The following is a 12,254-nucleotide window of genomic DNA, read 5'->3' as shown; positions in this document are numbered from 1 at the left end:
TATATTGCCATTCCTAATATCTGATTTGTGTCCATTTTTCTTTTTCCGTAGAGACTGTCCAGTTTGGCCGATGTACATAGCAGAGGGGTATTGCTGGCATATGATGGCGTATATTACATTAGTGGACGTGCAGGTGAATAAACCGGTGATGGTGTGGCTGATCTGGTTAGGTCCTGTGATGGTGTCACATGCTTACAGGTTGCTCTTGGGAGTGGGAGCCCCTATAACGGTGCTTCTTCTCTGGGTCCCAATATGCTTCTCTGGCCTGATCTCCCTTCAGGCTCATCCTTACCAGACTAGCTCCTCTCTGCATACAAAGAATCTGTGCCTCCATGTATAGTAAGAAGCAGGTTTGCTACAGGTAAATCACTTTGCTATGATAGGGTTCTAGCATCTGCTCTGTTTGGATGTATTCACATGCAGGCTACTAACTGCCCTGATTCAGAATCCTTTGGACAGCCCAGAACCACTGACTTCCCCAGAACCTGTTATCTCCATGTTCTCTATGGAGGTGGCTGTCACTCCATGTTTCTGATTCATTCTCTGGGTTTCTGTGGGCATGTTGTCCATCAACAGCCACTATCTCAGAGTCATGTTCCCGAGAGAATGCAAAGTTTTGAGTCGTATAAAGTCTTCTATGCAGTCTGAATTCCCCAGAAAATGTCATAAGCCGTGGGAGAAGGGGCTTAGAGCTGCTAGGAAGACGGAGGAGAGTGGATACGGCTCAATTTTTAAATGCTATTCATAAATCAGGGGACATAGTGCCCAGAATCCCATAGAAAATTAAAAGGATTGCAATTTTCCTAGCTGGCCTCATGGTGTCTCCATAACTCCATTTGGATCTAACAGACACAAATCGGCTTTCCCACACTTACCTCTGACAGCAGGGACATGAGAAGGGGTGGACACCTTGTAGCTGTGGTAGGGGAAGGCACAAGGATGGAAATTTGTAACTTACTGTTCCTCTTCACCACTCAGCATGATACCAGCATGTTGTCCCCTCTTGATGGAATGGGTAGTCCTCACTGTTTTCTTTTGATACCAAGCCTGGACTCATGGCCCTTGGGTCATGGGCTGAATTTGCTGGTTTGGCTTGGCAAATGCAAAGCATTTATAGTCCATGGAACTCTCCAACCCAGTGAGGACTTACTTATCTTTGCAATAAAAAGAGGCCATTTTCCATGAGGGTATATAGATTTCACTTCACATCAGGGGGAATGCTAAAGGCATTGTTTTGGCAAGACTAAAACCAAGAATTCAACAGCAACACCACACAGAACAATTGGTGAAAAAAAACCAGTGAGGGTGATATTTTCAAAAGCACCTAGGTTATTTGGAAGCACAAGTCCCATTGACTTCCAATGGACAGTTCAGCTTTGTATAGAAGAGTTATAAACTTCCTCCTTCTATTGTCCCCTTCCTGAAGGGACCATGTCTAAGGGTGGTAGGGTATTTCTGTCTCTCAGGCCCTTTGGCCCTGGACTATTGGCTAAGTAATGTCACTCAGGGGCCCAGTTTTACTGATGTGGATATCTATCTGCCAGGACAGGGACTGAGATCAAACAGTTATCAAACTGGACAACTTAAAGATGAAAGGCAATGCAGGCCATTCCCCATCTCCTTAGCCACCCAGTCCCCAAATGTAATCACAGGGAGTCCATCATCACAGAGATGTTCCTTGTCAAAAAAGTGATTTAGGCACTTGCAAGTCTAAATCCCATTGACTGTCAATGGGACTTAGGCTCCTATCGGCCTAAATCACTTTGAGAATGTTTTAAGCTCATAAACCACTTTGGCATTGCAACACTGAGCACAGCAATGCCTAAAATATCTTTACAATCTGGTCCTAGGTCACTACTGATCATTTTAGAAGAAATGGTCACCTACTCTCGTGCTGTGGTGGAGGTTGGAATTGCGCATGGTGTTTAAGTTGGCTATCAGCCTTTTGGGGTCCTAAGTCTGACCCATGACTACAATCCATTATCAAAAACATGACCATGTGTCATAGAAATGCGAGCAAGGCAGGTTTTTAATGGGCATGGGTAAAAGATGGCCAGGTAACGTAGACCTATGAGCAACCAAAACTTCCATGCAAAAATTCAATCCAAACCTCTGAGAAGTTCAAAATCCAAAATTTATAATATTTTTTATGTTTCTGTGCTTCTGGGTTTCAGGTAAATAGACAAGTGCCAAAATAGCCTAAGAAAGGCTATTTTCATGAGTGCTCAGATCCAGTCTGGCAGAGCAGTTCCAATACTTCAGATGATCATGAGAACTTTTCCAGCGCTCATCCAAACCCAACTACCAAACTTGATCAGATTGTCCCAGGTCTTGGCTACACTGGCGCTTTATAGCGCTGCAACTTTCTCGCTCAGGGGTGTGAAAAAACACCCCCCTGAGCGCAGCAAGTTACAGCGCTGCAAAGCGCCAGTGTAAACAGTGCCCCAGCGCTGGAAGCACGGCTCCCAGTGCTGTAAGCTAATCCCCTTGAGGAGGTGGAGTACCTGCAGCGCTGGGAGAGCTGACGCTGCGACCACAGTCGCACTTCAAAGCGCTGCTACGGGAGCGCTCCCATGGCAGCGCTTTGGAGTTTCGAGTGTAGCCAAGCCCCCAGAGTTGGATTTCACTTTGGCCTACAGAATGTGATAACCAAGGATGGAATTTCAGCATTTTACGAACAGTTCAGAGGCAGAAGGCAAAGGAGATTAAGAAATAACAAGCCGAAAAATACTCAGTGAAAACATTTGTTTTAAAAAGACTGAGTCTGAGCACAACGGAGTTTTATAAAAACCTTGCCACTGTATTGCACTAAGTCAAGTATTCACAATAGAATCAGCAGACACAATGTACAGTAATTCTGCTATTAGCACGTTTACTTACAGAGGAGATGCTCTATATGCAGAACCAAAGCTGAATTTAACAGAGTAAAGACTGAAGTGCTGTTTTGTCTAAGCAAATCCATCTATCTGGACTGGTTGGAATTTAAAATCCTAGGTTTTCTTATTTCCTCTTCAAGTAATGAATTGTCCAAAGCCAACCAGCCAGCCAACAACTTTCCACTAGGTGACTCTGTTTATATTTTGTTCTCATACACACAAACACAGACTCTCTCTCTCTTCCCTCCACCCTTTCCAGAAGTCTGTGTCATCTTTTCATAACTATAATAATCTCCCATTTCTATAGTGCATCCCCTCCCAAAGTGCTTTACAAACAAACTGATATACAAACTATGCCTGGGAATTGTTTGGTCCAGCAGTGAAATGCAGCCACCTCTGGAGTGAGAAGAAGCAGCTGTTTAACAGCATACAGCTACATCATATGGCAGGTGAAGAATATTCGGTAGGCCACATTTAAGCAGCCAAAATGGAATTTGGCCAAGACACAAGGATTATTACTATTGATCATTTATATTGTGGTAGTCCTTAGAGGGCAACCAGATTGTACAGCACCTAACACAATGGGACCCCAAACAGAGGGAAAATAAAACAGTCCCTGTCCCAAAGAGCAGTCGACACCTACTCTTACACATAAGGGTCATGGGGACTTTCATTACCATATTTGGTCAGGACACACACACACACACACACACACACACACACACACGGCCAAATCTTCTGCTGGTGTCAGTCAGTGCAGTTTCACTGAAATCAATGCAGCTTCATCGATTTACAGTTATGAATCTGTCCTTCTCTTTCTATATGTACATAAAACAAAGTATTTAAAATTCCAACTGAGTGGAGAAGCGATAAAAACAGGCTTTGCCACAGAGAAATACTAGATCACAAGAAGACATTGATGGCTCACATTCCCCCTTCCTCAATCAATGGAAAAGGGGGAAGCTTGGGGGAAGGGAGTAGAACAAAGAAAACAATACACATTAAATTATTGCTTTTCTCATCATCCTATGCAAAATTCTGACAGTCCTCTTCCCCGAGCCCATCAAAGGTTGAGATCCCTCTTGTGACAGGGCTGCAAACAACCCAGTTAGTGGGACAGGCCGTAAAGGGAGCCTACCCCAATAAGCAGCCTTCCCGAGATTCAGATCTGCAGTGAATTCTCAAGGCATCTAAAGGAAACACAAAAGTTGAACGTTTAAACAATAGCAGCCTGCTTCTGTGAACAATCTACTGCAGGCTAAGGGTGCTTTGGCCCGAGCATTCCATGTAATGATCAACAAGGCAGCCTCTCACCACACGGTCAGTCCCAATGAGAGTGTCGGCAAGTGATGCACGTGCTTGAAGTGGAATGGAGAGGCAGAGAGGAAAGGAATTAACCAAACAGCGAGGATGCGGGGGGAAGGTGGGAGGTGCCTTGAGTAGCTAAAAACAGGTGAGGCCCCCAGTTCTCTAGGGTCTCCCCTACCACTACCCTCATCGGAGGCGTAGGTATGACGGGATGGAGTAGTTGAAGAGCAAGTAATCCATTTTGTATAAATTAAAGAGTCTCCTTTGGTAGAAGGGACTGATGTCCTCGAAAAACTGGGCTGTCATGTCATCTGTGGTCCTGGTGGTCTTGGAGGAAGAGGGGAACTTGACACTGGCATCAGCCCCTACCAGCTGCAGGATATAGTTGGCGTCCTCGGCCAGTGTCTCGTACTTGCCCACCACATCGTAGTGAATGATGCATGGGTGGCAGAGTGAGTGCACCCGCTCCCAGTGCTCGTTGAAGGGCTCCTCGTGTTGTGTGCGTGGGTCCAGCAGGTAGTAGACGAACTCCTCAAAGCGCACATCATCACCACGCTCCAGGGCCTCGTTGCTGGGCTCCTGCCGGTGCCGGCGGATGATCTTAGTGCCGTAGCGCTTGTGGAAGGCTGTGTTGTAGCGGCGGGTGAACTTGTTGCGGTAGGCCGAGACCAGGCGCTCGAAGGGTTCTCGCACAAAGATGAACTTGAGGTAGTTGCGCAGGCGATGGTTGATCTCGGGAGTGCTGTACTCGGAGAGGGCGCGCAGGTTGGACGAGACATGGGCCTCATTGGCTGGGATTTCCAGAGGGTCCTGGTACTTGCCCTGTCCAGTCAAAACCATCATGACTCGCTTCCAGTTGGTGCAGGCCACCTTGGGCACATAGCAGTACAGCAGCCCATGCATGTCATCCACCACCAGGTGGCGCAGGTCATCAGGCGTCAGGAGGCGCCGCCTGCGGGTGTAGCGGTTGCAAACGCTGCTCAGCAGGTCCCGCCTCTGCTGGTGAGTGGCCTGCAGTGATGACTGCTCGAACTGGGGAGAAACAAGAGGGAAATTGTCATTGCCCGACTGAACTTAACATGGAGGTTTGGCTCCAGCCAGATACACTGAGTTCAGACATCGGAATCAGGGCATGAAGTCCATTTTCCCTCCCTGCTGTGGTGTAACACACTTTCCCCTCCCCAGCACTGGGCTCTTCTTTCAGGCTCTAGAGTTCATCTATGTGGGCTTTTTGCCTTAGCTTTGATTGCTGCGAGGCACTTGACACTTAGATCCAATGGGGAAAAGGGAGGAGAGTGGAAGCAAATAGAGAGTCAGAGAGCGCGTGCGCAGGCTTGTGAAAAATGGAGCAAAGAGAGAAATTCTACTTTAAAAATTGCTATAATACATACTCACAGAGTATAGATTGGCCACTTGTGCTAGCACAGATTATGGGCTTAGGAGGTAGGTTCCTAATACAAGAAATTGACTTCCCTTTGGCTAGGGAAAAATTAAATTGGACTGAGTCACCCATGACTGTAGAGGGGGGATTTGCAAATGCCCAAGGGGCAGCCTGGTAGACCTCCACTGAAAGTCAAAAGGAATTGGACACACAAACCTCACTCGCAGCCTTGGAAATCTTTTCTTGAAATTTGGGGGCAGAGAGTTTGGAGGAAGCTTCATGGACTCAAGCTACAATCCCTTTCACCAGCCTTGCTTAGGAGCCTGCTTATGAAGTCTCCTGGGGGATGGGGTCCAGGGATATTCTCAGGGCTGGGAGCAGGTGAGCAGCTGGGTTTCCCAGGGGCATCTCCAACACGTAGCTCAGCTCCCATGTTAGGGGCAGTTCTAGCAGCTGGGACAGGAGTCAGATTCAAGGGCACGTTTTCGGAGTGGTGTGGGGAGCAGCAGGGAACTGGGAGGGAGAATGAGTAGTTGCCAAGTCCTATGCTTTCTGGATGGCAGAGTCAGGGAGCCGTGCGTCACCAGGCTTTGCCAGCACTCCTTAGGCTGGAGCCTGTAGGGTCAGAACATCCTCAGGTTTCGTGGGAGGGACAATTATGGCTCCGGGAACGGACGAACATTCAGTCTCTAGCACCCCCGGGATTGAATGTGCACACCTTGCAGGAATGAGGTGCTGCACGGGCTGTGGCTGGAAGGGAGCGTGACCCGTAGAGCAGCTCGGAGTAAAAGCACAAACCATTCTGAGGCCTGCCCTATGCTTAGTACAGGAAGCGAAGAGGGGGCCTTTGGCACTTGCCCTGCAGAGGGGGAAGGCAAAGGAACAGCCCCCTTTGAGGGCCTCCTGCAGCACAGAGGGGAGTGAAGAAACCCCATACAGAGATGAGAAGGCATGGGGCAAATGAGAGGCTGTTGTCACAGAGCCAGACAGCATCAACCTTGCTACTAAAGCCATTTGCTGGGCTGCCTGCTGAGCAGCCCCTCAGATCTTGGCTTGGCAACGCCCATGGCTCCCCCTGACCATGTGTGGGGGGGGATTAGACCTGCCTTGGCCTCAGTTCTCCCCTCACATTATTCTCCTGGGGTCAGCAGACGAGGAGAGCAGATGCCCCTGAGTCGTTTCAACACGCCCACCCCTTTTCTACGAGGCCAGCTCAGCATCTGTAACTGGAGTGGTCCTATTGGCAACATGACACAATTGTGATCACACCTGTCTTGAGATGCCTCCATGAACCCAAACACCCTCCCCCATTCCCCCCCACTTTGCATTCCTTTCTGCCTGAGCTGTCTGCAGAGCCAAGGCTTGGCAGCGGTCAACTACGTGGCCCCAGGCTCGGCTGTGCAGGGTAAGTTCATTAATTGGAGGCTCAGATTCCTATTTGGGTTCTTCCCCCACCATTGCACAGAGCAGCTGCCATGCATGGTAGGGACGGCTCTCCTCCTCCAGTGCCACATTCCCCAACACAGCCCAGGTCTGCAGCACGATGCAGGCAGAAGGCTCAGGTTTCAGCCCAGGAGCGCTTCATTTATATTTTTTCTCATCCCTCAAGTCTTTGTAACCTCCTCTCCTCTCCTCCACTAGCCTCCTCTCCCACCAGCTCTACTGCTTTGCTAAAAGCTGAGCAGAGATGTCTCTGGACCGAAATCCCAGCTACAGACCCCCTACAAAACTTTGAGTAAGATCAGATCCAATTTCACACCAGCCTCTAGCTCTGTAAACTCTAGAGCTGGGGAAGTCTGGATCTCTGAGCTCTGTAGCAGGAGCTCACCTCTCACGGTAATGTCTTAAACCACTAGAACCATGCGATTTCAAAAGGTAAGCCACTGCCAGGAAGCTATCAGAGGAGATCCCCTCCCATTCCTGCCCACCCGCTCCCATCAATGCTGGCAGAGAGGCAGAAGACAACTGCTGTGGCTTCTCCTTGCTGCTCAGGCCTGGCTTTATAAGGGAAACTTCCAGGCTGGTCCCAGAGTGTTATTAACCCAGATTATGATGACAGTTAAGTAACTACCACTCTCACCGTTAAAAGAAACAAAACCTGCTTTTGTGCAGCTGTTGCTTTACCATGATGATGGCTCCCATGTTGCAAGCCAAAGGTGTCGTCCACTTCAGACTCCGCTCCTCAGACAGGGACCCCACTGTCTGGGGGAAGAGTTACTCCCTGTCCTATTTCTGTAGCCTGGGATTTACTTTGTTTCCCTTCATACTCATGTGTTCCTGCACCTTTCACCACCCAAACCACAGAGGGATGGATCTTCCGTAGGACTGGAAACAACCCCCATGGCTTGGCATTTGAATTGGCCTCCCTCTGAGCATCCCCTACAGTTTAAACTGCTTAGCCTTATCTACAAGGCCCTACAGAGCTCCTTGCTGGCCAACTTCTCTGACCTGGTCGCTTATCGCACCACTTGCCTCCTCTCCTCCTCCTCAACAATAATGCCTCAGAGTCTGTTAGTTCTTTTCTCCCATAACCATCTCCTGCCCTTTTCTCCATGCCCATTTTCCCCGGACTACAGTAACAGAAGCAACTGGAAGTCAGGTTTGAGGTGCTTCAGCTAAGATGAGGGGGACCCCTGGACTGGACTAGGAAGGTGCTGTAGGTCAGGATGGCGGTACATTGGCAGAGTTGTGCAGGGAAAGCTTGCACAATGACCCTCCCATTTGATGAACATGCCCCATATTCTTTTTGGGTTTCCAGGTGTTTTCCCCAATATTTGTGGACCTTAAAAACTCAAGAATTAAAAAAAAAAACACAAAAGTTTGCCTTAAAATCATTCCATCCCTGTAATCTGGTTCTGGCTGGATGCTCCTTCAGTAGCCAGTAAGATTGGAATCATTATCCTGTCAGCCCGACTCACCATGCATGGAGAGAGTTCCCGCCTCATGAAGTAAGGTGCAGCCAGACCTTTGCCTTCCTCACATTCTTGCTCCTGAAGCTTCCTGACAGCTGTCAGCCACTGTTACATCACCCTCCCTCCCCCAGGAGCCCATTTGCTTAGCCCAGGCTGCCTTCATGGATCCCCAGCCAGCCTGCCAGTCCCTGTAAGGCTCACCTCAAGCTCCTTCTTAGACCGGGCAGGCAAAGCTTGGGTGCTTTGCTAGCTGGGAGCTTTCTAAACACAGCACTTGGGACCCTGGGACCCAATACAAACCTTCCATCCCGCTGACACTTTGCATGCAGGCTCCTATATTGAAACCCACCGATTCATCGCTGTAAGTTGCACTGTGCAGGAGGAAGAGTTCACTGGAAAGAGCTCACCACCACAGCAGGCCCATAACCTTTGTAGATGTTTATGTAGGTACCATTTAGGCAACTGAAACCACATACAACATCTCTGTTCAAAACCATAGTCAGCAGGACCCATACTGATTGTAAATGGAATAAGGCTAAAATAAAGTATCCTTCGTCTGCTATTCACTCATTTTTTTCTCCCAACAGGGAAATAATGGGCCAGATCCTGAGCGAGTATAAACTGTCATAGCTTCACTGACACCAATGGAGCTATGACAATTTATACCAACTGAGGTTCTGCCCCATTGTACCTGGCTGCCTACTTGGAAGTCACGCCATTAGCATCTTGTTCATGGTGTTACAGATATGGCTGAAGAGGCATTTTCATTCTTAGCCCTGGATTTCAGATACTGTAACTTCTTGAAAACAATCACCTCCTGGTTTGAAATTTCTCTTGTCTGGTCTCAGCTCAGAGAGTTTTTTGTTTTTTTTCCCCACCAGTAGCCATTTCTGTGAGTGAAAACAGTACAGGGTGTTTCATGCTATAAGACAGTTAGTCAAGTGCTTTTTCTGTACTTGCTCAAAACCATGGGGGATGGAGGGATGGCTAAAAGTATGCATGCACGGCCCCAAAGAAATGCAGCTGCATTTTACCAGTTACCCAATGAAGTGCACATCTTGTATTTATCTCCAATGACATTAAATATCAGTTTTTCAAAACCCCAACTACATTCCTGGAGAAGTAGGTCTGAGGCTTTGAATGCACCAGAGCCAAGACATTCCACATTTACCACTTCTCCAGAGCCATATTAAGGCATAAAAGCCATTACATGGGCATAAGAGCGACTCATTACAGTTGTTATGAGAACCATTAACTGCCTTTCCTGGAGTTGTGTCCACGTTCATTCTTAACAATAATGCTACACAATGAATTTGATTTCCGAGGGCTGAGTTTTAGGCTGCCCCACACACACCTCAAAGATCAACATGGTGAGGATAATATGGATAGTTCTTTCTAGATCTCTGATGCCTCCAGGCCTCTGGTCCCTCCATGGCTGCTAGCAGTTTGCCAGCCACGACAGAGTATAACCTGTTGAGTCTGGAACTCGCCCAGAGCAGGGTTGTGAGGAGGGGCTGATACCCATGATATCCTGAGTGGCACTACTGCCCCGTTACGATGCGTTTATGGGATGCTTGGGAGTTGGTGAGGTAAGCTGGTGTCATGCCATCATGACCCAGTGTCATGGTGATGCAGTGTCACTGAACCATAAACTCAGTTGGAGGAATGTTAATGGGCTCATTGGTTGGGCAGTTGGCAAACCAGGACTCTCCTAGAGAACGCGGGGTGAGTGGGGGCTGAGTGGAGACCCCACTGGAGATTCTGACATTCAGGGGAAATTGACATGTCATTGCCCCTCTCTGACATTCAGAATGCTCCGTCTGGGCATTATGGGGAGGAAGGTCAATGGAAAAAACACCACAGCGAGCAGCAGATCCCCATTCAGCAGTGCTGATGCAGAAGTTGGTCCTTCAGTTTCTGGGTCAGCATCTCCACAGACCCCCAAATGACACCCCCAAAAGTCAACGGCTGGATAGCTGTGTCAGGCTCTGGAGAGAATTGTGGCCAGCCCTCCTCATTTGTGGAAAAGTTCAGGGAACTCTTGAGGGTATGGTAGATCCCACAGGAATCCCCCCAGAGCCTTCCCTCAGCCCCCTCACCAAAACACTGTCCCTCTCTGCTCCGTGCTGTTGTTCCTGTCCCATGGGGTGTGGGAGGAGGGTACTGTCCCCTAATTCTCAAGCCTTTTACCCAGATTGCTAACAACAGATGAAAACACCTCAAAGCATGCAAGCCCGATAGTGACCATCAGGCACCCAAGCTGGGGAGAATGGAGAAGCTTGTGCCTACTGCTCCTGCTATCTTGGCCCACCGGGATTCTGTGCTGGCTGCCGGAGCCAGGCCTGCATGTCAGAAGACTGCCTGTGTCCTCCCCCTCCCCTTGCCAGCAGCCAGGAAACCTGGGCTGTGCAGTGAAAGGACTGAGCTCCATTCATTCTCCCCCTCTGCGAACCATCTGTAAAGTCAACAGTGCTCAGACAGGAACCCAAAGGGGAGGCATGTCCTGAATGCTGAGCTGGTCTCTGGCAGCGTCTGCTACTGCTGTGCTTACCCGTCACTCAGAAGGCTGGGAGCCCAGAGCCCATCTCCAAGAGGGCAAGAAGCAGATCTAGAGCTCTGGGTCGGACAGCTTAGCTTAACCCTTCCCTGGTGAGGAAGGTTGAGAGTGGCCCTGCGTTTTCTGGCATTGTTGGGGAGATGGGTCCTGTCAAGGTTTCAGAAACAGCAGCTGGTGTCCACACATCTTCTGTCATGACACATGGGTCTGGCTTTCCAGCCACATGGTTAAAGGAGGCAGCACATGCCTGCTTTCCAGTGAGATGTTAGCCATCTGAATGGGAGGTCAAGTGGGGGCTTCCTTTTAAAGAATGCTCTGACTGCAACGGACATAGTGTTAAGCAAGAGAAGGCTGTTATCCGGCATTTATTTTTCCTATTCTAGCTCATGAGGATCTCATATTACTTTACAAGGGTGAAAAAATTAAGGGCTAGCGCACCCACGGGAAAAAAGGATGGGTGCTGAGCAACCACCAGCAACCCTCCAGCAGCTCCCGCCTACCAGCAGGCCCCACAGATCAGCACCTCCCCCTTCCTTCCCCTCCCACCCACCATGATCAGCTGTTTTGCGGCATTCAGGAGGCTCTCCAGTGGAGGGGTCAGGAGTGAGGACATGACACTCTCTGGGGAGGGGGTTGGACTAGGCAGGAAGAGACGGGGTGGGGTGGAGAAAGGGCAGGGCCTTAGGGAAAGGGGTGGAGTGGGGGCGGGGCCTGGGGCAGAGCCAGAGGTTGAGCTCTCCTCGTCACTTTGGAAAGTCAGTGCCTGTGAAGTGTGGTATAGTTGATCATCTAATCTAGTGTCTTGCTTGGACTAGGGCCTGAGTGGAGATGAGACAGCTACAACACAATCCAAAAGATAATTACTAAAGGCATGTCTACACATACAGTGCTGCAGCTGCACCACTGCAGCTCATCTAGTGAAGATGCTCTATGCCCCCAGGAGAGAGCTCTCCTGTTGGCATAATAAAACCACCTCCGCAAGCAACAGAAGCTACGGCGGCAGGAGAAGCTCTCTCACCGACATAGGGCTATCCACACCAGCGCTTATGTCAGTGTAACTTGTGTCATTCAGGGGGACGGTTTATTCACACTCCTGAGGGATATAAATTCTGCTGACATAAGCTGTAGTGTAGACGTAGCCTGACGGTATGTTCTATACTACCTGCCACATCAGCGGGCAGTGATCAATCCAGTGGGGGTTGATTTATCGTGTCTAGTCT

At 49.1% G+C, this 12,254-nt stretch overlaps 1 protein-coding gene across 1 annotated transcript in view; it reads right to left on the bottom strand.

Annotated features, from left to right (window-relative positions):
* Positions 1-2,797: 2,797 nt before the first annotated feature.
* Positions 2,798-12,254, bottom strand: part of CHST13 (carbohydrate sulfotransferase 13) — a 75,852-nt gene continuing 66,395 nt past the window's right edge. The window contains exon 3 of the mRNA XM_030571035.1: positions 2,798-5,216. Coding sequence (XP_030426895.1) covers positions 4,371-5,216 — 846 coding nt within the window. The 3' untranslated portion in view covers positions 2,798-4,370. The remainder of the gene's footprint in view (positions 5,217-12,254) is intronic.

The sequence above is a fragment of the Gopherus evgoodei genome, chromosome 7 (genome assembly GCF_007399415.2).
Source record: "Gopherus evgoodei ecotype Sinaloan lineage chromosome 7, rGopEvg1_v1.p, whole genome shotgun sequence".
Lineage (NCBI taxonomy): Eukaryota > Metazoa > Chordata > Testudines > Testudinidae > Gopherus > Gopherus evgoodei.
This window is presented reverse-complemented; position numbering and strand designations above follow the sequence as displayed.